Source organism: Nilaparvata lugens, chromosome 3 (genome assembly GCF_014356525.2).
Source record: "Nilaparvata lugens isolate BPH chromosome 3, ASM1435652v1, whole genome shotgun sequence".
NCBI classification, from domain to species: Eukaryota; Metazoa; Arthropoda; class Insecta; order Hemiptera; family Delphacidae; genus Nilaparvata; species Nilaparvata lugens.
The window spans coordinates 9845806-9873216 of NC_052506.1; the positions used below are offsets into that span (position 1 = coordinate 9845806).

The 27411-nt window shown below is 34.4% G+C and overlaps 1 protein-coding gene across 1 annotated transcript; it reads left to right on the forward strand.

Annotated features, from left to right (window-relative positions):
• The first annotated feature begins 232 nt into the window (after window positions 1–232).
• LOC111044062 (heat shock protein 60A) lies at window positions 233–22825 on the forward strand. Its single transcript, XM_039425347.1, has 10 exons — window positions 233–632; window positions 5367–5522; window positions 7663–7915; window positions 10357–10505; window positions 10702–10825; window positions 11764–11932; window positions 14226–14433; window positions 16670–16825; window positions 18320–18655; window positions 22270–22825. Exons 2-10 carry the CDS (start codon window positions 5367–5369, stop codon window positions 22426–22428), a joined length of 1710 nt encoding a protein of 569 aa, XP_039281281.1. The 5' UTR covers window positions 233–632; the 3' UTR covers window positions 22429–22825.
• The last annotated feature ends 4586 nt before the right edge of the window (window positions 22826–27411 follow it).

A 27411-nucleotide genomic window follows, 5' to 3' on the forward strand; every position in this document is an offset into this window, starting at 1 on the left:
AGCAGCAGCACATTGAAAAAAATGCGTCTCCATTTGATTCTTGTAGCATCCAATCACTGTTAAAATTAACAGGATTTTGTGCAACCAAGCCCAAGAGTTTCAGTTAATAGTAGCAATCAGTCAACTGATATCAATTATCACATCACATTCAAGTAAATTTGACCTTATTCAATAAGAATATTGATGATTCACTCTTCGATAATTTGATTGACGTCTACTCTTCATTCAAGCAATTATAAATTTGTAATGCGTAGAGACAAGTCATAAGAAGAAGTAGCCGAAGGTATATATCATTTTCTAATGATAAAATATCATTTTTTTAATGATACAAGTGTATTTTAAAAATAAAAAAGCATTGATTCTTACCATCTTCATGATATTCAAATTTGAGTAGAAACTCAGTTCAAGAACAAGAATCCTCATTCACTCTCATCTCTTGGCTTGCTCTTTTCTTTTTCACTTGTTCTTGTTTCATGAACATGTGCTAATCTGCTGATGTAACTCAATTTCAATTTTCGAATCATATTTCAAACAATTTACAAAAATATTCATCTACTAAAAATTTTATTCTAAAACTCTGTGTTGAAAAGTTAGTATTATTGTTCATCTGCGCTTCAGTAATAATTCTTAAGGTACGTGAAAAGACATGCTTTGAACTCTTGTATCTTTCATTTCATTCCAATGATGAACTTTAAAAAAATATCAGGTTTCTACATTACTTCTGATTAAGTTTTACTTAATTAGCATACAAGTATTTAAATAGAAAAACTAGTTTATTTTGAACTAGATTGCTTGCAATCTTGTCCTAATTTTATAACCAAGTAGAAATGAAATTTGCAGATAACACAACTGACCGGTATTAGTAGGCTACTGTAATGATTTAAGCTGCTCTGCCCTAAAAAATAAGTATTATAGTGCAATCATTAATAAAACTATAACATTGTAAAAATTCTTGCAGTCCAAATATCCAAATTCTTGATTGTTAGCCAAATGCTCCCGGATAGATCGTGTCGAAAAGAAAAAACCTTTAATACCTTTAATTTGGAGAATCAAGATTGCGTAGCATCACAGTCCCTCAAAGCTGTCTTCAAGGAAATCACACTGTAATAGCTTCTTTTAATCAGCCACCTTGACAGTCTCTTCTTGAACATACCAATAGGAAGATCTCAATTGATTTCAATCAATTCTAGCTTTGTAGGCTCAAACTGTGAGGAGAAGACTTGGATAACAATTCCATATTTAGGCCTTGTATCTGATAAGATAGGTAGGGAATTGAAGAGGAATGGATTTCATGTTGCTTTCAAGACCAAACCAATTTTAAATAGTCTATTTAGCTGGAGTAAAGACAAAATTGATATTTGGGATAAAAGCGGGGTGTACAAACTTAAATGTGATGATTGTAATGCTTGTTACGTGGGTCAGACTGGTAGAAGTTTCAAAAGTAGAATTAAAGAACACATCAGAGATTGGAATAAACAAAATGGGGAATCTAACTTTGCAGAACATTTGATAACAAATAATCACAAGTTCCCAGTTAAGGAGAATGTTGAGTTTCTGCATGTTAATAACAAAGGCAGATCTTTGAATATTCTAGAGGCTTTAGAAATAACAAGAGTAATTAAGGAAAATCCCCAGTATAGTTTAAATGACCAGATTCATTTCAACCAGTATAACACTACGAATTTAGTTTTATCATAAACATGTAAGCATACTTTAGTCAATAGTTTTCCCATTTACATATTTGTTTTATTATCTTTCACATTTGTTTTCTTGGTTCTTATTTTGTACTAAAAAGTAAATTTTATTATCATGGCGATTGTTGCTTAAGCCACCATTTTGTCACACCGTTGAGGGGGAGGAGACTGTCTAGCTAGGCCAATGGCAGGCGTTCATGCCCTCGACCAATAGCAGTACTCGCCTACTAGTATAAATTCTGCTGCTCTTGTATTTAGTTTTAGTTTATCAGAGATTGACAATGGTGTAATAACCAAAACCGGTCTTTCTAATTATCAATATAAATCAGTGGTTTTTTGACAATTTCTTAGTCTTTTTCATTCAAAATAGGAAGATCTCTCACCGAGCCCGGCAGCAGGTTGAACATTTTGATTGCAAACACTGGGAAAAATTTCTTCACTTTTGACAACCTACAGCGTGGAATCTTCAACTTTAGCCTTCCACGAGTACCGTATGAATGCATTGTTTATCTTCACTGCGGTAACTGAGGCTAGTATATGTACAACCCGAAGATGCTGTGCACTTTTAGGCGTCTGAAAATAGGTCGACAATGGGAAAAATCACTAAGAATAGGCCTACGCATTCACTAAGAAAGTATATAAGAATCCGCAGTGTCTTCTTTTAAAGAAGCAGGATATCGTTGGCATGTGGAGAATAGCCCCAGATGAGAACTCCATACTGCACATGATTGCCAAATACCGCATGATACATCATTAGAAGTCGCTTGAGATTCAGGAGGCTTCTCAGTTTAAACTCCAAAGTTTTTTATCATCTTGGTTTAGCCGCCACAATAATTTATTGTCCAACTGGTAAAATCCTGTAGTCTCAGTGAATTAAAAAATACCAAAATGTGAAAACAAGCCAAAGTGGTGGCTGTGTTGAAGCCTGGGAACGACCACAATAATGCCAAAATCTACCGGCCAATTGCAATACTTTGTCATCCTTGTAAAATCCTCAAAAAAATGAATCATCTTGCAGAATAGCTGGATACTTAGTCAATTAAGGTACAAGCTGACTCAAGACCAGAAAGAAGTGGGAAAGTTCTCAAAAACATACCTCACTCAAAAACATATTGAACATGAATATAAAAATATGAGGTTGATAATAACTGGAGTGGCCTTGTTTACTGACTAATACCTATGATACTATTAATTATAGGACTTTACCATAGAAAAAAAAGGATGAGTTTAATGTTTGTCTCTTATTCTACTAGAGAACACCTACCTATTGTTTTAGTAAGGATTATATTCTCAACATGTTGATAGGCTGATTTCTGTTTAACAGAAGATTTTATGTGCAGACGAATGATGAAAAATTAGGGCTTACAAAAAAATGGGTTGTCTCAAGGAAGTGTATTGTCACCAATACTGTACATTATCGATAGTGATACGAAACTTTGCAGATGATACAGCGGTTCACATTCAGGAAACCAATAGTAGACGTCTCAAAAACTGGAGAAGTTGTCCACCTACAGAGTAGCTCATAAGTCAGTTGATACGTCATGTTTAATACTTACTTACTTGATACTTGAATTCTTCGTCCTTGACCGGGAGAACCGGATAGACTGTGTCAGATAGTTCAGGCGGTCACCCTCAAACTCTGATACTTTATATTAATACTATTATATACTTTATATCAAACTCCGTCAACTTTATATTGATTGTTTATTGAATAACAATGAACCCACTATCACAAACAACCGTCAAACTAAACTGTGGTAAACAAATCTAAACAGCTGTGGTTTGGTTCGTAACAACATTTGACCTTGAAAATTGCAAAACACCCTGTATTTTATAAAATCCGGTTTTACAATACACAATTGTGTTGATCTCACTTGAAAAATGTGATACAGAGGTTGAATTTAATGTAATATGGAAGGATAATAGGCTTGACCACTGTAAAACATCCAAATATCTGGGAGAAATCCTAGTTCTAGACTAACCCCTTTTAAGGCTGTGCAAAGGCTAAAAATGAACTTTTTACTTGTGATATTTTTCAAAGTTTTTTGATTTGTATATCATCAAGCTATCAAAATAAAAAAGTTTTCTCAGGTAAACATTTTTTTTCTGATCATTACTTTTTGAGATATGAGCGCCTAAAGTTTGAATCTTTGGGGCAGAACATTTCAAATTCGGTAAGAGATAAATCCATGAGATTTAGAGGATAGGTTCTTCATGGTATTTTTGATCTAGTAAAACAAAAATTTTCTGAAAATATCAAATTTTAAGATAGTTATTCAATTTACTAAAGATAACCAAATATAACTTTCAGTTGAGTTATTTTTGGTAAATTGAACAACTTTTTCAAAAATTGATATTTCCAGAAAATTTTTATTTTACTAGATCAACAATACCATGGAGAATCCATCCTCTGAATCTCATGGATTTATATCTTACCGAATTTGAGATGTTCTGTCCCAAAAATTCAAACTTTAGGCGCTCATATCTCAAAAAGTAATGATCGGAAAAAAAAATTTCCCGAGAAAAAATTTTTATTTTGATAGCTTGATGATATACAAATTGAAAAACTTGGAAAAATATCACCAGTAGAAAGTTTATTTTTAGCCTTAAACAGCACTGCCTTCACACAAAGACCAATGTGAGTGTAAGAAATAACATAGTCCGCAAACTGTCTAATAACTTATTGGGTTTTCATAGAAAAAATACAGCTCTTATAACGTCAGAGTTCTCATTTGCTCAGTGCAACTCTGCCGTGGAAAATGAATATCAGGAACTCTCCCTCACATGTATACGACAAGTTGATGTGGCATTAAATCCTTGAGCTGCGTACACATATACGCGCTTCCAACCAGCACCGAGCACGCTCCGCCCTCGTACCGCCTTCGTTCCTCCATCGAACCACAGTCGCTCCGCCTACGCACCCATCATGAACGTTACGGAAGACGTTAGATCTTCTCGCGTTCCCCGGTCGAACCACTGTTGCTCCCCGGTCGATCATCAATCGCTCTGCTGGAGTGACGTTCGGTTGCGGAGCAGAGCGAAAGTCTGTACGCACCTTAAAGGTGCAACAGTGGTTCGACCGGGGAACGCGAGAAGATCTAACATCTTCCGTAACGTTCATGATGGGTGCGTGGGCGGAGCGACTGTGGATCGATGGAGGAACGAGGGCGGAGCGTGCTCGGTGCGGGTTGGAAGCGCGTATATGTGTACGCAGCTTTAGATGGGAAATTTCACAACGCCAACATTATTTCTTGATAGAAATTAGGATCTTTACACTGTTTCTCCACTGGGATTAAAGTAGTGTAATTTTTTAATAACATGCATTACTGTTGAATGAATAACATTTAATAATACTGTTAGAAGCTAATAACGACGACGCTACTCTACCTTAGTAAATTACTGATACAATACAATTAATTACAATAGAAATTACATTATTATAAATACAATAGATTACATTATTTCTTGATAGAGTTTAGGATCTTTACGCTGCTTCTCTACTGGGATTAAAGTAGTGTAATTTTTGAATAACATGCTTTAATAATACTGTTAGAAGCTAAAAACGATGCTACTCTAACGTAGCAGATCACTGGTTTTCATCAATTACCATAGAAAAAACTCCTTTTTAAAACGATTGTGCTGATCTATAAGATTTGTTTCTTGCTTTTTCAGATGTACAGGTTACCGCTTGCTCTCCGTTCCACGGCCATGAGACATCTCAACCGCAATTATGCCAAAGACGTTCGTTTTGGTCCGGAAGTGCGAGGTCTCATGCTCCAAGGTGTTGACATTCTGGCTGATGCTGTTGCCGTCACAATGGGCCCAAAAGTAAGTACAGATACAGAGTATTCAAGGCTACTCTATCCTTAAACCTTCAAAATAATAATCTATGATGTTATCGTGCCATTTATTTGAGAACAAAATTTGTAATAGTCACTGCTATTCACTGATTGTAAATGCCGGCCTTTGTTAGATCTAGATTGTATCTTAGAGAAACAATAGCATTAGTAGATATCCCATGGTATAGGGCGTTTATGTCGCAACTTTTACTGTTATCTCAAGCCGATAGTTCATGTAATTCTTTCCCGTGAAGCTGTGTGACACTGGTAATCTCTCATATTGTGCCTTTCATATACTCTCACCCCAACAAAACAGTAAAATTTGACAATAATCAACAGTAATCGGCTTGAGATAACAGTAAAAGTTGTGACATAAACACTCTATACCATGGGATATCTACTTACGCTATTGTTTCTCTATGATTGTATGTAAATGCCGGTTTTTGTTAGATCTAGATTGTATCAAAATAGAATTGTTCAGTCTTTATATTACTATATGTCAAGTCTAATTCTGTGTTTGAGAGTGCTGACAAAACAACCTCCTTTGCACTCATTTTCAATCAAAATCCGGGAATAGAATGGTAAGGGCTATAAGCCTGTTTTTCCAAGCCCAATCATTTTATGATGATTTGTTCTTATCAGTGTAAAAATATTTATTTATTTACATCAATAGAAAAATTACAACATCATATAAAGGCTTACAGCTTTATGCCAAAACAAGCCTCATTGAAAATCAATTGATTACACAAACTGAAACTAAATTAATAAGAAAGAAAAAATTAAAAATTGTTTGGAACATACATTATAAATAGAAAATAACACTTGACACAATAAAAAATAGACTGAAGAAATAATAAAAAATAGACTAATTGAAAAAAGAGAATAGGTAGCAAGCCTATTTTAAGAAGAATTTAAATATTTATGGTCTGCAAAATTGATTAAGCATTTATAATTATATAAATATATTGAATACTATTTGTATGGCTTTTATTGGATGAGACTCCCTGACGGAAGTTCCACCTCGCCTGATATTTATATTTAAGCCGTCAATGAGCCTCACGACTTCTACCGGTTTAAAATTCATTCAGCTTTCATTTATTTTTATTTTCTACTCTGATATTAGATGAGCTGCAAACACGTATGAGTATGATATAAACTTTCGATTTTTTAATGTCTATTTTCAACTAATGTGGGTTAAAAATATTCGTTTCATCTTTTAAATATTCCAATGATTAAGGCTGTGCAAAGGCTAAAATTAAACTTTCTACTGGTGATAGTTCTCAGAGTTTTTCGATTTGTATACTATCAAGCTATCAAAATTAAAAAGTTTTCTCAGGAAACATTTTTTTTCGATCATTACTTTTTGAGATATGAGCGCCTAAAGTTTAAATTTTTGGGACAGAATGTTTCAAGTTCGGTGAAAGATAAAACCATGAGTTTTAGAGGATGGATTCTTCATGGTATTGTTGATCTAATAAAACACAAATTTTCTGAAAATATCAATTTTTGAGAAAGTTATTCAATTTACCGAAAATAATTCAACTTAAAGTTATTTTTGGTCATTTTCAGTAAATTGAATAACTTTTTCATAAAATTATATTTTCAGAAACTTTGTTTTATTAGATCAACAATACCATGAAGAATCCATCCTCTAAATCTCATGGGTTTATATCTTACCGAATTTGAAATGTTCTGTCCCAAAAATTCAAACTTCAGGCGCTCATATCTCAAAAAGTAATGATTGGAAAAAAAATGTTTTCCTAAGATAACTTTTTCATTTTGGTAGCTTGATGATATACAAATCGAAAAACTTTGAAAAATATCACCAGTCGAAAGTTTATTTTTAGCCTTTGCACAGCCTTAAGCCGTCATTGAGCCTCACGACTTCTGTCAGTTTAAAATTCATTGAGTTCTCATTTATTTTATTTTCTACTCTGTTATTAGATGAGCTGCAACGCGTATGAGTATGATATAAACTTTTGATTTTTTTATGTCTATTTTCAACTAATGACGGTTAAAAATATTAGTTTCATCTTTTAAATATTCCAATGAGTAATAAACTTGGAGTTTTTCAATGTATTCTTTTAAACAATGTTAGTTTTATCTATGTCATATTTTTCATCTTGCAGGGAAGAAATGTAATTCTGGAACAATCGTGGGGAAGCCCCAAGATAACCAAGGATGGTGTAACAGTCGCTAAGGGTGTGGAGCTGAAGGATAAGTTCCAGAATATCGGCGCCAAACTGGTTCAAGATGTTGCCAATAACACAAACGAAGAGGCAGGCGATGGCACGACAACTGCGACCGTATTGGCCCGCGCCATTGCCAAGGAAGGATTCGATAAAATTAGCAAAGGAGCCAATCCCATCGAAATCAGAAGGGGTGGGTAAAATTTCAAATAAAAGCTCATTCTTATCGTAATTTTCTTATCACATTCCAGCACAGTGTAATTAAAAAAAAATGATATAATAGAAATTATATTAAGGGCCGTTTGCACAGTATAGATTGCTAAACTCGATTAAGTTAATCGAGTTTAAGTTAGTCTGAAAGTTTAAACTTGAATCGGTTTTCACAGTGCATTTACTAATCCAGTTTAAGTTAAACTAGTTTAGCGTTAAGTTAGTAATAGAATGTCATCGTTTATAATATCAGGAAGGCTGATTTTTACAGGAAATTTTTTATTTGTTTACAAACTATCAGTAAATTGAGGTTATGTAGCTACTATTTTAGTATTTTCTTGTTCAAAATCCACAGAGCTGTAAGCTGTACGGTTATAAAAGTGAAAAGCGATCAAGAAATTATTTAAAAACTTATGTTTACTTGGCACCGGAAAATATATTTTAGAATATAAGATAAAAAAGTTATTTTGTTACGCTTAAATCTACTACGGTCTTCCTCGTTTATTAGAAATCTCTTGAAAGCAATATATCTCAGTTATGTGTTATTAAAAACATGTTTTCTAATCCAAGACCACTGTTAAAAATTGTCTTAATTTCTATCAAGTGGTTTATTCAATCAAAATACTAAATTGGCAGTTGCTGTACTCAAGCAAAACCGTTAAAAAATTCTCTATTCCAGAAATTTAAATAATTTGTTTTTTGTCCAATTTTTCTCAGTTTCAAAATTTCTTCGCAGTCATCTTTATCAATCACATTAAAAACTTCTATCAATTCCTCCATTTCAATTATTTTTACATTCAAATAATGATTCACTATAACCTGAATTAATAATATTATCGTCTACAGAAGCATTAAAAACAACCGTCGAAAAATAATTTACTATCAGATTCAGCTGTTTCCCTATCAAATCTTTACAGATGTCAAGTTAAACAAAAAAAATCCAGATTTGGTTTAAGCTTTAGCTTAAATTTACACTGTGCAAACGGCCCTAAAAGTTATATAATAAGATATTGCCAGTTCCACTTGTTTATTTAACCAAACTAGTTCCTATGTAGAACTAACTATCAATATCTTGATAATCCCACCTTAATAATTATGTAGAAATTCCACATATCTTTGTCTAGTGTAAATATGTGACCTAAAATAACGAATCTAATAGACAAAATACATTTGAGATGCAGATGCATAAATAGAATATGTCTAGATCATTCATACCTTTTCTAAGCATAATAATATCAATAGACTATCAAGAATGTAAGATTTTGCAATAATTTAGTCTTAAGGTGCATTTTCGTTTGTGCGTAAATTTCCGCAGTCGACGACGGCAAGCATTGTTGACATTCATATTGTCCAAATTTCAAGTGTGCTAAAACAGCTGATCAAATAACTTTTCATAATTTGTGTTTATTATTCAAGAATAAAATCATTTCTAATGATATCAACATATTGCCATTTGATAGTATAAACTCAAGATCACCAATTGAAACATAATTGAACATAATCTTTTAGGTTATTTAGACAAATTGAAATCTTCCAAATGTGAGATCCTCACCCTGTCGTGGTCGATGACGGCATTTACGCACAAACGAAAACCCAGCTTTATATCAATAATAATAATAACTTGACCAGCATAAGTTATAACTTGGGCGCTGACATTGATTTCGTGACCTACTCCTGTTTGTTATCAAGCTCTAAGAATGCAATTATCATTATGAATTCCGTATTTGAATGAATTTGATTATGCAACACAATGAAATGATCGAATCGCTATTCTATAGATTATAGATAGTTATTTGATAAAGTGTGGCCCAGTTAGTAGGATACTTTTTTGAGTCCAATGGTCAATTAAATCTACAAATTTAAATAAATTGAATTATATTATTTGTATGTTCGAAACCAGGTTTAAGAGCACAACCTGAAATACAATACTATAGCATGTAATAAGTAAACAATATCATAGAGAAACAATAGCGTAAGTAGATATCCCATGGTATAGGGCATTTATGTCGCAACTTTTACTGTTATCTCAAGCCGATTACTGTTGATTATTGTCGATTTTTACTGTTTTGACCGGGTAAGAGTGTATGAACGGCACAATATGAGAGACTACCAGAGTCATAAAGCTTTACGGGAAAGAACTACGTGGACTATAGGCTTGAGATAACAGTAAAAGTTGCGACATAAAGGCCCTATACCATGGGATATCTACTTATGCTATTGTTTCTCTATGACAATATTCATAATTTTTACGATCTCAACCATTTGCGAAATTTTTCCAGAAATACCTCTGATCTGGCATGTTTTATTAACCAATTCTATAATATATTTCTATTTCTTATTTTAGTATATTTCTAAAATTCATGAATTTGTACATTCGGTTAAGATCCGAATAATTTAATGTTTTCACTTTTTGTTTACACCCAGGTGTGATGCTAGCTGTCGACGCCATAAAGGAACATCTGAAAGCACTATCAAAGCCCGTTACAACACCTGAAGAAATAGCACAGGTCGCTACTATATCTGCCAATGGTGATAAGGCTATCGGTGAACTCATCTCGGCCGCTATGAAAAAGGTCACTCAATTATCACAACATTCTCAACTATTTGCCATACTTTTTCAAACTATTTCAGTCTTGCTGATCAAAATTATTCTTCAATTCTCAAAGCTATAGACCAAATTTATAATTCGATTTTAATTTGTATTTTATGATAATTATAAAAATCAAAACAGTGTATATTTTTTAAAATTCATAATATTGTGTTCTTCAGGTTGGAAAGGAGGGTGTTATTACTGTTAAAGACGGTAAAACTCTGGAAGACGAACTGGAAGTTATAGAAGGAATGAAATTCGATAGAGGATACATATCGCCCTACTTCATCAACACATCTAAAGGTAAACAAATTCATTATTTCTACATCTTAGGTTATCAATTTTCTTTTTTAAATTTGTGTATAGAAATGTGGTTTTTATGAACTTCTAATGACTCGCAAAATGTATCTTCATTAGAATTTTTAACTTTTGGCATAAAATCTTAAACAATAGCAAAATTAGTGGCATCCCAACACATATTCATATATAGTAGGGGCCACATTTTCTTAGATCAGCAAATAATCAACCAATTGTATTAATACTTTGTAAATAATTGTACCTTTTATGCTCTTTGTAATCATGTTTAGCCTCATCAACTAAGCCTCTCCAAAAGTTTCGGTCACCCGCATCCTCCTCTTTTAGGACCATCCTCCTCATATCTTTCCGGACCTGGTCCCACCATCTAGTTTTTGGCCTTCCAGCTGGTCTCCTTCCTATAGGAGTATTCCTCAGTACACTGTTTGTCAGAGCGCTTTCTTCTTTCCTCAGAATGTGTCCCGTCCACCGTAACCTTCTGCTTTTAATCTCACCCACTATGTCTGCTTCATTGAATAATTGGCGTATTTCATAGTTGTGCTTGATGCACCAAACTCCGTTCTCTTGTGTTGGGCCAAAAATTTTTCGAAGAATCTTGTTTTCAAAAACAATGGTTTTTTCTTCTTTTTTATTCATTAAGTTATCTATAAAATATAAATGATCATCATTCAAAGTAATTTTGATTTTTGTCGTAAAATGGTGCTTCTATATAAATACATAATTTACATACCACAGAACACTACCATAGATAAAATAATAGCATTATATTTTTTTATCTCTATGACATTACGTTTCTAATCAACTTGAATATTGTATCCCAATAAGCTACCTGGAAAGATAACTCAAAGCTTGCATAAAGAATCAAGGTGTCAGGCAAGCTATTAGTCGATTTTTCGAATGATATGATGTTTGAAATTTTTCGACAGGAGCCAAGGTGGAATTTCAAGATGCTCTGGTTTTACTGAGTGAAAAGAAGATCAGCAGCATCCAAAGTATCATTCCTGCCCTGGAGCTAGCCAATTCTCAGAGGAAACCTCTCGTGATCATTGCCGAGGATGTCGACGGCGAAGCGCTCAGCACATTGGTCGTCAACAGGTAATTTTACTATATTATTCACTCTGTTCCATATTTTCAAACACACATAATCCAATTATTCAATTGACATAAAACAAACCTATTTATCCAAATAAATAATTATTTGAATAATTAAAAAATATTAGTACTACTTCCAATCAACAATGTTCAAATAATGGTAGGAAGTCAACATTGCGATGTTTATGTGTAGAAACAACGGATTTCCCCGAAAAAAACTAGATCTCTCATTTCTAGAATTTAAGTTACTTTATCACAATTTACTTCTCAATCTTGTCTGGATTAGCCCTAAAGTAGTTTCTTGTTGAAAAAATGTTTTTAGATGAGTTGTTACGGAGCAGTTGAAAGAACACAAATTTTGTATCATCCCACAAGTGAAAACTTTATTGTTGGAAAAATAGAATGCCTAATGACCTCATTCCAGATCATGCAACAAGAATTCGGACATTCGTCATATTTACTTGAGCTTTATCTCAACATTGATAAATTAATTGAAATGAGTTAGTGAAGAATATAATTAATATATTGTTTTTATAGAAAGTCTTCTTCTTCTGCACAACTTCATATCTTCTTTCTTATTACCACATTATATCAAATATTATATGAATATTTACATTTTTATACTATGGAAATCTTCGAGTATAATCATCAATCTAAGATTTATTTTGCTAAAAATTTATGTAAGAAATTTTCAACACTCGGCCTCTGCGCACAGGTTTTCTACCTTGCAGGGACCCTCCTTACATATTATATAATTACTTATTATATTATTAATTGATGTATTTTATACTTTAAGCTTTAAACTTTGTAATTATCATTAAGGATAAATAAATTTGAATTTGAATTCCATATACATGTATAATACACTTTTACACAGATTGAATCTGTGTAATCACAGCCTATTTTTCAAACTCTTGTTATAGAACAAAAACGTGTTATTTACACGTCGATATTTGTTGAATTTTATATAAGTACAGTAATTTTAACTGAAGTTTGACAACATAACAGAAACATGTTCTCTCATACTATATAGAATCACATTGTCAATTAATTAATTAAATGAAAATACTAAGAAATTGTCAAAAACCATAGATTTATTGATAGTTAGAAAGACCGGTTTCGGTTGTTACACCAAGATTGTACACCATTGTCAATCTTGGTGTAACAACCGAAACCGGCCTTTCTAAGTATCAATAAATCTGTGACAATTTCTTAGTATTTTTATTTAATATGAATAATTACCACAATATCAACTTCTCAACTACACAAAAAGTTGTCATAAATTATTATTGGGCATCCTTCCAATTTTATTTACTTTGTAGATTTCTTTCTACAAATTAAGGTGAAATGGAAAAGATATCGTAGTTCCACATGTAAACACCGATACTATAGTTCAGTACATGTTGAACTGACTTATCTTTTTTTATTTCAGCTTTTCACAATATTATGGAGAAATTCCACAACATATATGTGTCTAATGTGCATTTTTTCAGTGTTATCGGATGGCATGTTGAGGCTGTGCAAAGGCTAAAAATAAACTTTCCACTGGTGATATTTTTCAAAGTTTTTCGATTTGTATATCATCAAGCTATCAAAATGAAAAAGTTTTCTCAGGAAAACATTTTTTCCCCGATCATTACTTTTTGAGATATGAGCGCCTAAAGATTAAATTTTCGGGACAGAACATTTCAAATTCGGTAAGAGATAAATCCATGAGATTTAGAGGATAAATTATTTATGGTATTGTCGATTGAATAAAACATTTTTTTTTTAAATATCAGTTATTGAGAAAGTTATTCAATTTACCAAAAATAACGCAACTAAAAGTTATTTTTGGTCATTTTTAGTAAATTGAATAACTTTCTCAAAAGTTGATATTTTCGGAAAAATTTTGTTTAATTCAATCAAAAATACCATGAAGAATTCATCCTCTGAATCTCGTTGATTTATCTCTTACCGAATTTGAAATGTTGTGTCCCAAAAATTTAAACTTAAAACGCTCATATCTCAAAAAGTAATGATCGGAAAAAATGTTTTTTTGAGAAAACTTTTTCATTTTGATAGCTTGACGATATACAAATCGAAAAACTTTGAAAAATGTCACCAGTAGAATGTTTATTTTTAGCCTTTGCACAGCCTTGAACTGTAGAACTCCGCCCGATATATAACAGTGAGGCCCACTGACTGCTTGAATTATATACTCATGAGAGGTGGAACTTCCGTCAGGGACTCTCCACCAATAAAAAAATACAGATGTTATAATATTTTCTACAATACCGTATGTAACATGTTGCAGACTGAAAATCGGACTGCAAGTAGCGGCGGTGAAGGCGCCCGGCTTTGGCGACAACCGCAAGAGTACGCTGCAGGACATGGCGATTGCGACCGGCGGCATCGTGTTTGGCGACGAGGGCGCCAACCTCAAGCTCGAGGACCTCACACCCACCGACCTCGGCCAGGTCGGCGAAGTGCTCATCACTAAGGACGACACTCTGCTCTTGAAGGTACCGTATGCTCTCCTCAACATAGTATCATAACAGTTATTCTTCAATAACATTTTGTTTAAAAAATATCCCCATGATGGCTTTTAGTTGATGTGGAGACCCATTAATTACAGCTCCCCGTACCGGCAAGCTTGTCAGTTTTGCCTGAACAGTCCGCCTGTGACAGGCGGCCGTAGCGTGTGTATGGTCCGGCTGGACTGTCAGTTAATACTGTACAGGCTACCGGTGATCGAATGAAAACCAATCAGTTCAACCGGTTTGCCGGAAACTGTTTTAGTCAAAACTGAACGTGTATGTGAATGTGAAGCGGTGTCAGGCCACCGGCCGAACTTCATTTGCATTTTCGAGTTGTTGCTAGTAGTATCGAGTTGTTTCAAGTAGTTGTGAATTGTTGCTGTGATTTTTTGTGATTGTGAAAAAGAGAACCAATGCTTAGAGGAATTTATTAGTGTGTATCAAAGTGAGAAATCCTTGTGGAAAGTTAAATCACCAGATTATCATGATAGACTAAAGAAGGAAGCAGTTTATATTATTTCTTCAGAAAATGAACAACTACACAAAACTAAGAAAAACTTACTACACATATTCAACTTGACTACTAAAAACTTTTAACGCACAAAGAAATCAATGTGTTTTGAAGCGCTTGCCGGACAGAATTGAACTGAACGTGTATGGGGTAGTCAGTCCAACAGGCTGCCTGTTTTAAAAATTAAAGTACCCCAATTTCCAAATTTCTATACGTTTCAAGGTCCCCTGAGTCCAAAAAAGTGGTTTTTGGGTATTGGTCTGTATGTGTGTGTGTGTGTGTCTGTGTACACGATATCTCATCTCCCAATTAACGGAATGACTTGAAATTGAAATTTGGAACTTAAGGTCTTTACACTATACGGATCCGACACGAACAATTTCGATCAAGTTTAATTCAAGATGGCGGCTAAAATGGCGTTAAATACAGAGTTTTTCGTGATTTTCTGGAAAACGGCTCCAACGATTTTGATAAATATTAGTCATTGATAAGCTCCATCAACTGCCACAAGTCCCATATCTGTAAAAAATTCAGGAGCTCCACCCCATCTATGCAAAGTTTGATTTTAGATTCCCAATTATCAGGCTTCAGATACAATATAAACAAACAAAATTCAAGTGGAAAAGATTGAACATGAAAATCTCACAATTAATTTTCAGTAACATTTTCACCTAAAATTGAAAATAAGCTTGAAATTCGAGAAAATGTGATTATTCAATTGCAAACTGTTGGCAACTGTTGTATTCACTATGAAGAGATAACAGACCTCGTGTGTCTCCAGCGTTATTGTCCTGTCACCAGCTGGCTCTGATCTGTGAATAGTAGACTTGAGATGCGCGTGAACACTAGCGTCAGGTGATCAATGATAACGGCAAGGAAAGTTGTGTGAGTGCGCCACACCAGATTTTTATTTTTATCTTGTTGAGCTGTGTGATCTTGTTATCATTTTGCTTATAATTTGTAAATGTTGTGAATAGGATTGAATAAAATTAAGAATTAGAATACTTTATTTGCCATTAAACAAAAAAATTGTAATAGGCTTCGTCAAGGTCACAAACAATCAACATTTATACAGTAATCCATTAAAACAATAATATATAAATTTTACAATATGTTCTACTAAAATATAATCTCTAATTGCTCACTCAAAGAATAGCGTGTCAAAAACAATGTTACAAACTTTAAAACAGGTGCCGTAGATCAGCAAGATTTGATCATTTTTCAATTGTATCTGGGTTGGATGCCATAAATTCACTAAGATTAGAGAATGGCTGACTCTTCAGGCATCTACTAACAACTAATTTAAAAATTTTCTCTGGCAGATTACGAACCCATAGTGGAAGTTTATTGAATATCATGTATCTCTGATATTAATGACTCTTATGTGTCTTTGCCAATCTTATTTGAGGTATAGGAAGATCAAACTTTCTTCTTGAATTTGAATTATCATGTTTAGGGTAGTTTATATCATGAAAGAATAAGACATAATAGGCCTATGTCATGTGAGGCTGAGGCTTAACCTTATTGTTAAGTACCCCTACCAACAAAAACCATACAATATTACTGTTACTAAACCATACATGCTTAAAAGAAGCTGTTTGGTATTTTCAATTATCGAAGCTTTCAATGGTTTGGAAATAATTATGATTTTATATATATTTTTTTAATTTCAATTATAACATTGTAATGTATATTATGTTCTTGTTTTAGGGAAAAGGCAAAAAGTCAGACATTGATAGAAGAGCTGAACAACTCAGGGATCAAATCCAAGAAACAACATCTGAGTACGAACGTGAGAAGCTGCAAGAAAGGTTGGCCAGACTGGCGTCTGGTGTTGCCGTTCTCAAAGTGGGCGGCTCAAGTGAGGTGAGACATCTCAACAAGTAAATCATATTTAAAGTGCGAGATAAATTACTTTTAACACGGCTCTTTCTCGAAGACGGAGAGGTCCGATGCTCTATCCTCCACTAATCACTCCCACTCCCTAGCAGCATTCTCCTTCTTTTGTGTCTGAGTGAAAGAGCTTTGTAACGCGACGCGGCAACACTCCCCTCCACTGGCAATGTTCCAAGTAGTGTACTGGTCAGCTGGTATATTGGTTTGTGTATGTTACAGAGATGTTTTGATCACAAGAACATGAAGCAAAATGACACGGCGCATCCAATAGTGCGCAGGATGTCCGTCTGTGTCTATGCTACAAACTATGGAGGGAGAAATGGGCTTCTCCTCTTCATGTTAAAAGTAATTTATCTCGCACTTTAGTTATTTAATTCTGCTAAACCATTGATAAAACGAAATGTCATCTCAAGTCCAATTTTGATGTATATAGGTACCTATTTCATTTATATATTTCAACTGAAAGGATTTCATTATAGTAGAATATTTTATTATTCTAATATAAAATATTAGGTATATAATGATAATTTATCTGATTTGAGTTTTTGCTTTGAAAACTGTATTGTATTGCAATAATGCAAATGAATAATGAATGAATTTTATCTACAACCATGTTAAAATGTGAATTGTGTGGGATTACAATCAATCCCATAGCAGGGGATCTTTAAACACTGTTCAAGTTTTCAGTTTGTCAAGTTCCCATTTTGTCAAGTTTTCAGTTTATCAAGTTTCCAGTACGTCATGTTTTCAGTGTGTCTTGTTTTCAGTATTTCAAATTTACTGTTCACTTTCTCTGAGTAGTCTTTTACCTATTATTATTTTTTTATCTTATCACCATATAGGCTAGTTGGTTAATTTCTAACCTTACAGCATGTCAGTAATGTGATACTTTGCTTAGTGGTCTTTGATAAATGAAGGGCACAGGGGAAAAACGAAAAATATTCTCAGCTTAGAAGGAGAAGGAGAAAGAGAAAAAGAAAAAAGATTTTGTGACTGATCGTTTTTCCCCTGTGCCCTTCAAATATACTGTTTACAAAATTTTTATATAGTATTTAAAGTAATCGTAAAGGTGCATTTTCGTTTGTGCGTAAATTTCCGCAGTCGACAACGACAAGCATTGTTGACATTCATATTGTCCAAATTTCAAGTGTGCTAAAACAGCTGATCAAATGACTTTTCATTATTTGTGTTTATTATTCAAGAATCGAAAATTTCTAATATCAACATAGATTGCCATTTAAAAGTATAAACTCAAGATCCCCCATTAAAGCATAATTGAACATAATCTTTTAGGTTATTTAGACAAATTGAAATCTACCCGATGTGAGATTCTCACCCTGTTGTGATCGACAACGGCATTTACGCATAAGGCACGCGTTCACTCCTCGCTACGCTCGCTCGCTTGTGTCTCGTACATCTAACTCGTGCATTATAAAACTGTTTTATAAACGACTATTATTTTAGGTTGAAGTGAACGAGAAGAAGGACCGCGTGACGGACGCGCTGAACGCGACGCGGGCGGCGGTGGAGGAAGGCATCGTGCCGGGAGGGGGCACCGCGCTGCTGCGATGCGCCGCCATACTGAAACAGGTGATCACGGCCAACGCGGACCAGGCCACCGGCATAGACATTGTGCAGAAGGCACTGCGCATGCCCTGCATGACCATCGCCCAGAACGCAGGCGTCGACGCGTCGGTCGTCGTCAGCAAGGTGGCCGAGGGCACTGGCGACATGGGATACGACGCCCTGAACAACGAGTACGTCAACATGATTGAGAAGGGCATCATTGATCCCACCAAGGTAAGGCCGCATTCAATAATAAAACTGAATCTCTTGTAACCACGTTATAATCTCCTTATAAACAAACACATTTTACAGCAATGTACTCTCTCTCTCTCTCTCTCTATCTATCTATCTATCTAGTGGAATCTATCTAGTGGAATTTGAAATATTGTTTCCAATTGTAAAAATAAATAAAGTTTAAAATTCTCTTTTATTATATGTTATTGTATTTTGATTAAGAGTTTTATTTACTTATATTAATCTTATTACATAATATGTAATCTATTTTTTCTGTTCTTATGTAAATTTGTCTTCTTTTGTAAAAGGTTGTGTGGCAGAGAGGACCAGGAGTCCTAATTCCGCCCTAATAAAGGCATATAATCAATCAATCAATCAATCTCTCTCTCCCTTGGTAGAGAGTTACTAGGAAGGATATTTTTAATATTCTTTCCAAAGAATGTCCATTAATATGTCCAAAGCTCCGCCAATTTATGTAGATGCATTACAATATTATCTTGTATAGTTATTCCAAATTGATTTTTTTTTCATATCATTGTACAGTTCAATAATATTATTTTCTTAGTTTATGTTATGTAAATTCATCTAAAACTTTGCTGAATTGTAAGTTATTGTATAAGTGTATAAGGCAGTATATATTGTAATCTACATAAAGTACTCAATCAATCTCTCTCTGGACATCTATTGGTGATTTATAATGTCAACAGCTTTTTCACTACTTTTCACAGAAAACCTCCACTTCCCGGACAGTTTCTAGGTTGGAAAGATATAGTTTCACGATCAGTGTAAATAAAAACAGCTGATCTTAGTTTGAGGCCGGAAAAGTCAAGGTCACTCGCGATACTCGTCCCGAAAGTGGGAAAGCCACAGAATAGATACAGAATGGAAACTATCAATCAAACGCCTATCCAACCAATGCTTTTTACATGGCACAAATACTAGACACGTCACATGACTGTGCCATCTGTTGGAAAGTTCCAATCGTAGTATTTTGATTGGCTCGCGGCAGTGAACGAGATAAATTGGTCCGGATCAGTAAAGTGATCCGAACCTTCCATCAATACTATTACAATGCGGAACTTTCTAACAAGATGGTGGATTTTTGTGCCAGGGTACTAGCGGAGTTTCCATACTGTATGTATACTGTGACTTTTCTATCATTTCCAGTCTCAGTGCATATTTTAAATGAGAGTATTAATTGTGAACAACGAGAGGGACCCTGGTCGACGAGTTTTCTCGTCGTGCGATACCTAGAGATGGCATTGGCAATACATTAATAAGAAGCCTGATTAGCTGTTTCTGTTCACAAGTTTTTGATCTTTTGAATATGGGCTATAGCAGGACCTATACTCTACCGAACCTGAGCCTAGAAAAAAATGGCACAATTTTTCGTACGAATTTTCCTACTGAGAAAAAATCACTAATCAGCTAATGTTAGAGAGCGTCTCAGTTTGTCGAAATCTCAGGTCGTCTAGTTCCCGTTTAAAATATCAATGCCGGCCACCACATACGGCGGCCATCACATAAGGCGGCCATTTTTTTGTAGGTCCTGGCTATTGGGGACCAGAAGTTGGAACGCTGGCGCTTTCGTGTGGTGGGTAGATCAGATGACAGAGACTGAGCGCCTACATTCCAATGTACAAGAAATCTCAATTAATTTGTATTATAAAATATTTGACATAAGCTTGAACACTAGCGCTTCCATGGAGAATATGTGAGCTTTCAATAGGGAACTTTTGCTAGCAGAGATCGAGTAAGTTGATTTTCCAGCTAACTTCTGATCCCCTATGTTGAAACACATGAAGTTACATTTTGTTATTTACTAATTTACATAAAATTATTTGATGATTGTGTAGCAAAAATATCGTACGTTACTTGGCCGGGTTCTGTTGCAGGGAATGAATGTGATTCCTGTCACAGCTAAGTCCTCGATTGGAAACATCTCGCCCGGCCACGGGAACTAAACAGCTATTACCGTGTTCTTGTCTTATCGCTACAGATAATGAGTTTCACTTGAATGCCAACAGCTTTTACAGGGTCCTATAGTCAATGCTCTCTCACTCATACTCTCCGCCATTGCGAGTATTTGAACTTTTATTGACCGAACGTAGTAAGGTCTATGTTATAACTAGAATTTTCTTTTGTCTGTCTGTATGTAACGCAATTACGGCCAAACGCGTTGATAGAATTTGATGAGATTTGGCAGGAATATTCCTTTTTCAACTGCGCGTCGATCTATAGACAAGGCTTTTAAAATTTTGAATTTTAAGGATAATATGAAAGGAAAAGGAATTCCTCCATACTTCGATATCATTATATGCCATCTACTCTGAAGATAGGATTAATCAGACTATAGAATTAATCATAATCTATCAGCTTACAAGTGGATTACACGGCTGAATAAGCCGTGTCTATTCCACTTGACACTTGGGAGCGACACAAGAGAAATGCACCGTTGAACGGCGCATGCGCTCTGAATTCAATCGCATTTCATAGCCGCTCTTTCATGAGCTGTCTCATGGTCTCATAAATACAGCGCGAATTCAAGCGAGACTACTACACCTCAGAATTTTGCATTCATTCATTCTGCATTCATAAACTAATACACTAATGTATGTATAGGGCGTTCCTATTGCTTTCTCTCTTAAATGAATTAGTGTTTCTCAATTCGAATAGGCTAATAATAATTATTGTACCTGATAAAACTAAAAATTCAGTTAAAAATATCTAGAAAAATTTAGGGTATGGCAGATACACAACAAATATATAGCTCATGAGTCTCAAATGCCAGAGATACACTGTATATTTCCAAATTCTTGAGATGTTGTGTAGTTTTTGGTCACGAGAACATAAGTTTATCAAATAACTGATAATTTTGAATAAAAAATATTGGAGATTGAAGAAATTAATGTTTATGATGTTAAATATTGTCTACAACTAAAATAGTAGTTGATTAATTTTTATGATGATAAATATTGTCCACAGAAATAATCAAATGAAAATTGAAAATTACATAAATAAATTAATTAAAATGATTAAATAATGCTGGAGAAATTATAATATTTTTGACTGAAAAAATAATTATCAAATATTTGAGGAATATTTTCATCATTATCACGGAAATAGATGTATACAAATTGTAACGTAAACTGAGTTTGTTAACATTTCAAACAGGTGACATTAGATCCACAAGTGGATGAGAAACCTGCGTGAGGTCCACTGTTCACAGAACTACTAGTTTTTTTCAATTACTTTGTAGTTAATATTACATCAATAAACCTGTATCAGCTACCATCTATAGAAGGTATTGACAAAACAGAGGTTCGGCAACGTTGTTCTCCTATCTTTCTCCATTGCTATTATAACGTGGACCTCACTATAGTTGTCTACCCTGTTGTCAATATTCACAGTAGCAGAGAATGTGCAGTAGTCATTGCACAGTAGATTCCCATGTTTCTATCCTCAAAGTAAACAAAACAACTATTTCATTTTTGTTGACAGTATAATTTATTTTTTTAATTTTCTTGTATTATAAGTTAGTTATTAGTTTGTGAGTTGAGTATAAACTACTTGTTTGAATGTGTGTTTTGAAAGGTGTTGATGTGTGTTGGCAGGTTGTGCGAACGGCGCTGACGGACGCTGCGGGAGTGGCGTCGCTGTTGACCACAGCTGAGGCGGTCGTCGCCGAACTGCCCAAAGAGGAGCCAGCCATGCCTGCTATGGGAGGCATGGGTGGAATGGGAGGAATGGGCGGCATGGGTATGGGAATGTAGGCGACACCGGTCTAACCTAACCTCACTCTTCCTGGCTGCAGTCGGTCAAAGGACATTTGTGTGGAAGTACTGTGCGCTTTGTTTTTATAATTATTGTTATGAACGTGATCATTGTATGTGTCAACTTCCTCAATGGACCTGGACGGTGGCCAGAACTAGATTGTATTGTTAGCAAAAAGTCTGATGATAGTTTGTAGTTGAAGTAGATATTCGATTAGCTTTTTTTATTGTTACCTGTTCTTTTTCATTCCTTGTCACTCCCCCATATTTTTCTATATGTTTATTGTTTGTTCGTATTACGCAATCAAAAAGATTTAAAAATACATTGAGAGCTCAAATATGTTGTGTCTGTTGAAAATTGAAAAACATTCATTAAATTCTATATTTATTAATAAAACATGTGTTTTATTCCGTATTCTGGAAAATTCCTTCATCCAGCGATAATAAATTTAAGCCTAATGTTGTAGCCACATGTTGGCCAAGCCTGGTAATGCCAGAGACAAGAAATATAGTTTATCCTTTCCTTACGCTTATCCTTCATCTATGGTAATGTCTTGTCAGAGTGGCTACCCATTTTAAAATAAAAATTCATGAGTAATTTCCGGTTTTCCAGAGTAAAATTTCAAATTTCCCAGGTAGAGTATCCGCAGTATTTGAGGAACAAGATACATTCGTAAAGAATTTATTATGGAAATCTTCAGTTTGATCTTCCATGACGAATTGCGAATAGCATATTATTTAAATTTCCAAATATATTGATAATTTTTGACATGACAAGAATATCGATGCTTTTAGATTTTTTTTTGGTTAGGTAGTTCAAAAAACATTGCCAATTATTATTGCTAGCCGTCAAGTATGTTTTTTATTTGAGTTTATTGTTACACTTTGTTACTAAATTAATTGAAATTTATGAAAAATTGATGAGGAATTCACGGTATTTTTCCCGGTTAGTAGAATCATGAGGAATTCAAGGTTTTCCCGGTAGGTGGCCAACTGGCCACCCTGCTAGTCCACATCTAGGCCAGCGCTGGCAAACCATCCATCCATATATAAAATGAAAGCACTGTCGGTTCACGACTCTTCCCAGATGAATTCAATCATGATCAAAACTAGGATTAAGATTTTTTGAGGATCACTTTCTATTTGATTTAATTTCAACTATTTTGTTTGAGTTTTTTATTGTAAAAAATTATTCTTATGTATGAGTTCTTGTAAGAGTATGTAGAATTCACAGCAGATTGTGAATCATATTGGTTTGTTTTTTATGAAGAATAAATAACTTTTTGAATTGAATATGCTAGCGCTGGTCGAATGTAGATGCGGCATTACATTACACATCTTCCATCTTGATATTGACTTTGCCTTCTCCAGTAGCTAAAAAAGTGTGTATATTCATTTTCAACAAATATGTTCTATTTTTATATTCTTAGCGAACGTTTGGAAGATACTGCTCTCGTTTCAGTATTGAGGAGCCTAAAGTAGAGCGTTCACTAGGTCGGTGGAGCGGTGCGGAGAATTTTCGACCTGGAATTAAATACATGTGTTCAGTGTACTATCGTCTGTGTAAAATAAGTTGAGACTTCATCCAAAGACATTACAGGGTTGCCAAATCGTGTAAAATTGCAACTTTCTCAAATTTTCAAACGGAGGCCGAAATACGTTTTTCCGAGTACGTTTGACAATTGGAAAAATAATTTCAATTATTTCTGAGAAACTTTCTCGCTTTTTCCACCCACTTATCTTTCGAAACAAAAAAGATTCTAGCATGTCGAAAATTTCATTTTTTCTGCTTGAAATGTCTCGACATTGGTGAACATTAATTAAAAAATAACTATAGGTCGGATAAAAATGATCCAGACACCAATAGAAAGGAGACATTCTCCCCGTTAATTTGATATAAAATTATTACGCATTACGACGCCCCATGATTCTGAGAGAAGTGATATTCAAAAGAAAAACAAATCTTTGCGATGTTTCCAATTTTATCATAAAAGTTGAATTTCCTTTTAATCCTTCAACCCTGAAACTTTTTTAGCACTACAAGGATATCGGGGATGATATTCAACATCCAATTCTGACGTTGAATTGGAAATTTAAGAAAGTTGCAATTTTAAACGATTTGGCAACCCTGTAATTTCTTCGGATGGAGGGCCAAGTCTCAACTTATTTTACACAGACTACAGGAGCGCGGCGCGACTAATCCAAAACGGCGCCGCGCCGCTCCACCGACCTAGTGCACGCTCACCTTAAAGAATGCTCATATAGCACAGTGAGGAGGTAAAAGTAGAAACAAGAAGTCGAGTCAGAGGTAATGCTCATTAGTATTTATTGAGGTAACTCTACCTCCTCACTAAGCGGCTCTAAAGAATATTTCTCAGGAGATTCTTCACTCTGGTCATTTACACTAGGTGAACAACAGCAAATTAATATTTCAATAAAATATAATAACTATATTGGCAAAAAGGTAATTTGAAAATAACCAATTTCTAACTGGTTTGGATCCTTCATCAAAGTAGAAGTAGAAACTACTAAGTACAGGCATAGAGAAATAATAGCATAAGTAGATATCCCATGGTATAGGGCGTTTATGTCGCAACTTTTACTGTTATCTCAAGCCGATAGTCCACGTATTCCTTTACCAAAAATCTGGTGTGGCAGGCACACTCACACAACTTTCCTTGCCGTTATGAAAATTGATCACCTGACGCTAGTGTTCCCGCACATCTCAAGTCTACTATTCAAAGATTTGAGCCAGCTGATGGGGCAATAACGCTGGAGACACACGAAGTCTGCAATCTCTTCAAAGTGAATCATTTATTAGAATCAACAGTTGCTAACAGTTTGCAATTGGATAGTCACATTTTCTCGAATTTCGAGCTTATTTTTAATTTTAGGTGAAAATGTTGCTGAACATTAATTGTAGAGATTCTCATGCTCAATCTTTTCCACTCGAAATTTTTTGTTTAAATTGAATCTGAAGCCTGATAATTTAGAATCTAAAATCAAACTTTGCACAGATGGGGCGGAGCTCCTGAAATTTTTACAGATATGGGACTTGTGGCAGTTGATAGGGCTTATCGATGACTATTTTAGGTATAACTTCAATAAAAATCGTTGGAGCCGTTTTCGAGAAAATCGCGAAATACCCTGTTTTTGACAACATTTTCGCCGCCATCTTGAATCGCATTTGATCGAAATTGTTCGTGTATGATCCTTATATTGTAAGGACCTTACGTTCCAAATTTCAAGTCATTCCGTTGATTGGGAGATGGGATATCGTGTACACAGACGCACATACACACACATACAGACCAATACCCAAAAACCACTTTTTTGGATTCAGGGGACACCTTGAAACGTATAGAAATTTAGAAATTGGGGTACCTTAATTTTTTTGAAAAGCAATACTTTCCTTACCTATGGTAATAGGGCAAGGAAAGTAAAAAGGTGTGTGACACTGGTAGTTTCTCATATTGAGCCGTTCATACACTCTCACCCGGCCTAAACAGTAACAATCGACAATAATCGGCTTGAGATAACAGTAAAAGTTGTGACATAAACGCCCTATAGCATGGGATATCTACTTACGCTATTGTTTCTCTATGGTACAGGTTAGGTCATCCTCTAACCATAGCCCAAATCTGGGAGATTTGCATTTTTCATAAATAAAAAAACATGGATTTTTGCAAAAATTAAAATTGCTCAAACTCTCAGGAATGATAATACTTGAGGAGAGGAACAATATGTCATCACATTGTCGAAATTCACTCCTATTCTTGAGCATTTCAAGATGAGTGATTTTTCTGATCTGAGAGTGGAGGGAAGATTCAAGTGAATAACTCACCCTGTATTGTAGCGAAACGTCTCATATTATAGCACGACACTTGTTGGGTCAACCTCTATCCATAGCCCGAGTATCAACCAAATCTGGGAGATTTGCATATTCATGAAATCCACGAATAAAAAAACATCACGGACTTTTGCAAAAATGGTCAAAAATTAAAATCACTCAAACGACTTTCCAAGTCTATGGGCGAGGAGGTACTCAGCCGTTCCAATTTCCATCGGACTATTTTCGTGCGGTTGACTATGGACAACCGGACTTGTGGATCAGGCGGCCTCACAATAATCATAGGAAGCGCTTACCCTTTCAATAATAAAAATCGTACACATTATTTATGTGAAAAGGTTACAGTATACGAAAACTCTTATTATCAATAAAACACCAACAAAAATACAGATCTAATTTGATATAAGATTTATTTAATGATAGAGAATGATAACAAATACAAAATAAACAGTAAAAAAGTTACTAAACATGTAAATTATAATAATTAAACAGTATTACGTGGGAGTATATTATAATAGACTATTTTTGACAAAAATGCCACTATTAACTTATGATTACGCTTTTGGACAGGGGAAAACAATATCTTGTGAATGTTGCATGGAAATGCCTTCAGAATAATTCTGAATAATTTTGGTTCGGATAATTATTATCCGAATACAAAAAAAAAGAATTGGAATTGTTATTCAATGCAATTTGTGTTGAAAATAAGAGCTGAAAGATTATTGCACGCTCTGTACATTTAAATGCCTGAAAGTTCATTAATTTCGTACAAGCATTATTATTTGTTCCATTCAAAAGTGGCCAACTGAAAAGTACTCAACTTCTAAACAAGGCACTAACTTCTATTACTTTCAATTAATTGAAATGTGACGAAAGGTACTTATTGTTATTACATCAAGTAATATATTTTTATTCAAGTCAAACTGATAATAAAATAAACATTTTAGTTCCAATATAGTACTTTATCCAACAAAAGGTCTACCATAACATTTAATTTCACTACCATGATCATTTCACAAAGTTAGTAGTACTATTTACAATCCAATTAATTATGTTGAAACGATAAATATTTTTCCGTTCTACATTCAATTTATCGTAACTATAGTTTGGTTCTCACACGTCTGGTTATCACT

Bases quoted from the DNA above. Each gene is read 5' to 3' on its own strand.
- LOC111044062 (XM_039425347.1), top strand. From the start codon at position 5,367: ATGTACAGGTTACCGCTTGCTCTCCGTTCCACGGCCATGAGACATCTC. The intron at 11,933-14,225 runs GTAATTTTACTA...AACATGTTGCAG, and splicing joins AGCACATTGGTCGTCAACAG to ACTGAAAATCGGACTGCAAG. The intron at 14,434-16,669 runs GTACCGTATGCT...TTCTTGTTTTAG, and splicing joins ACGACACTCTGCTCTTGAAG to GGAAAAGGCAAAAAGTCAGA.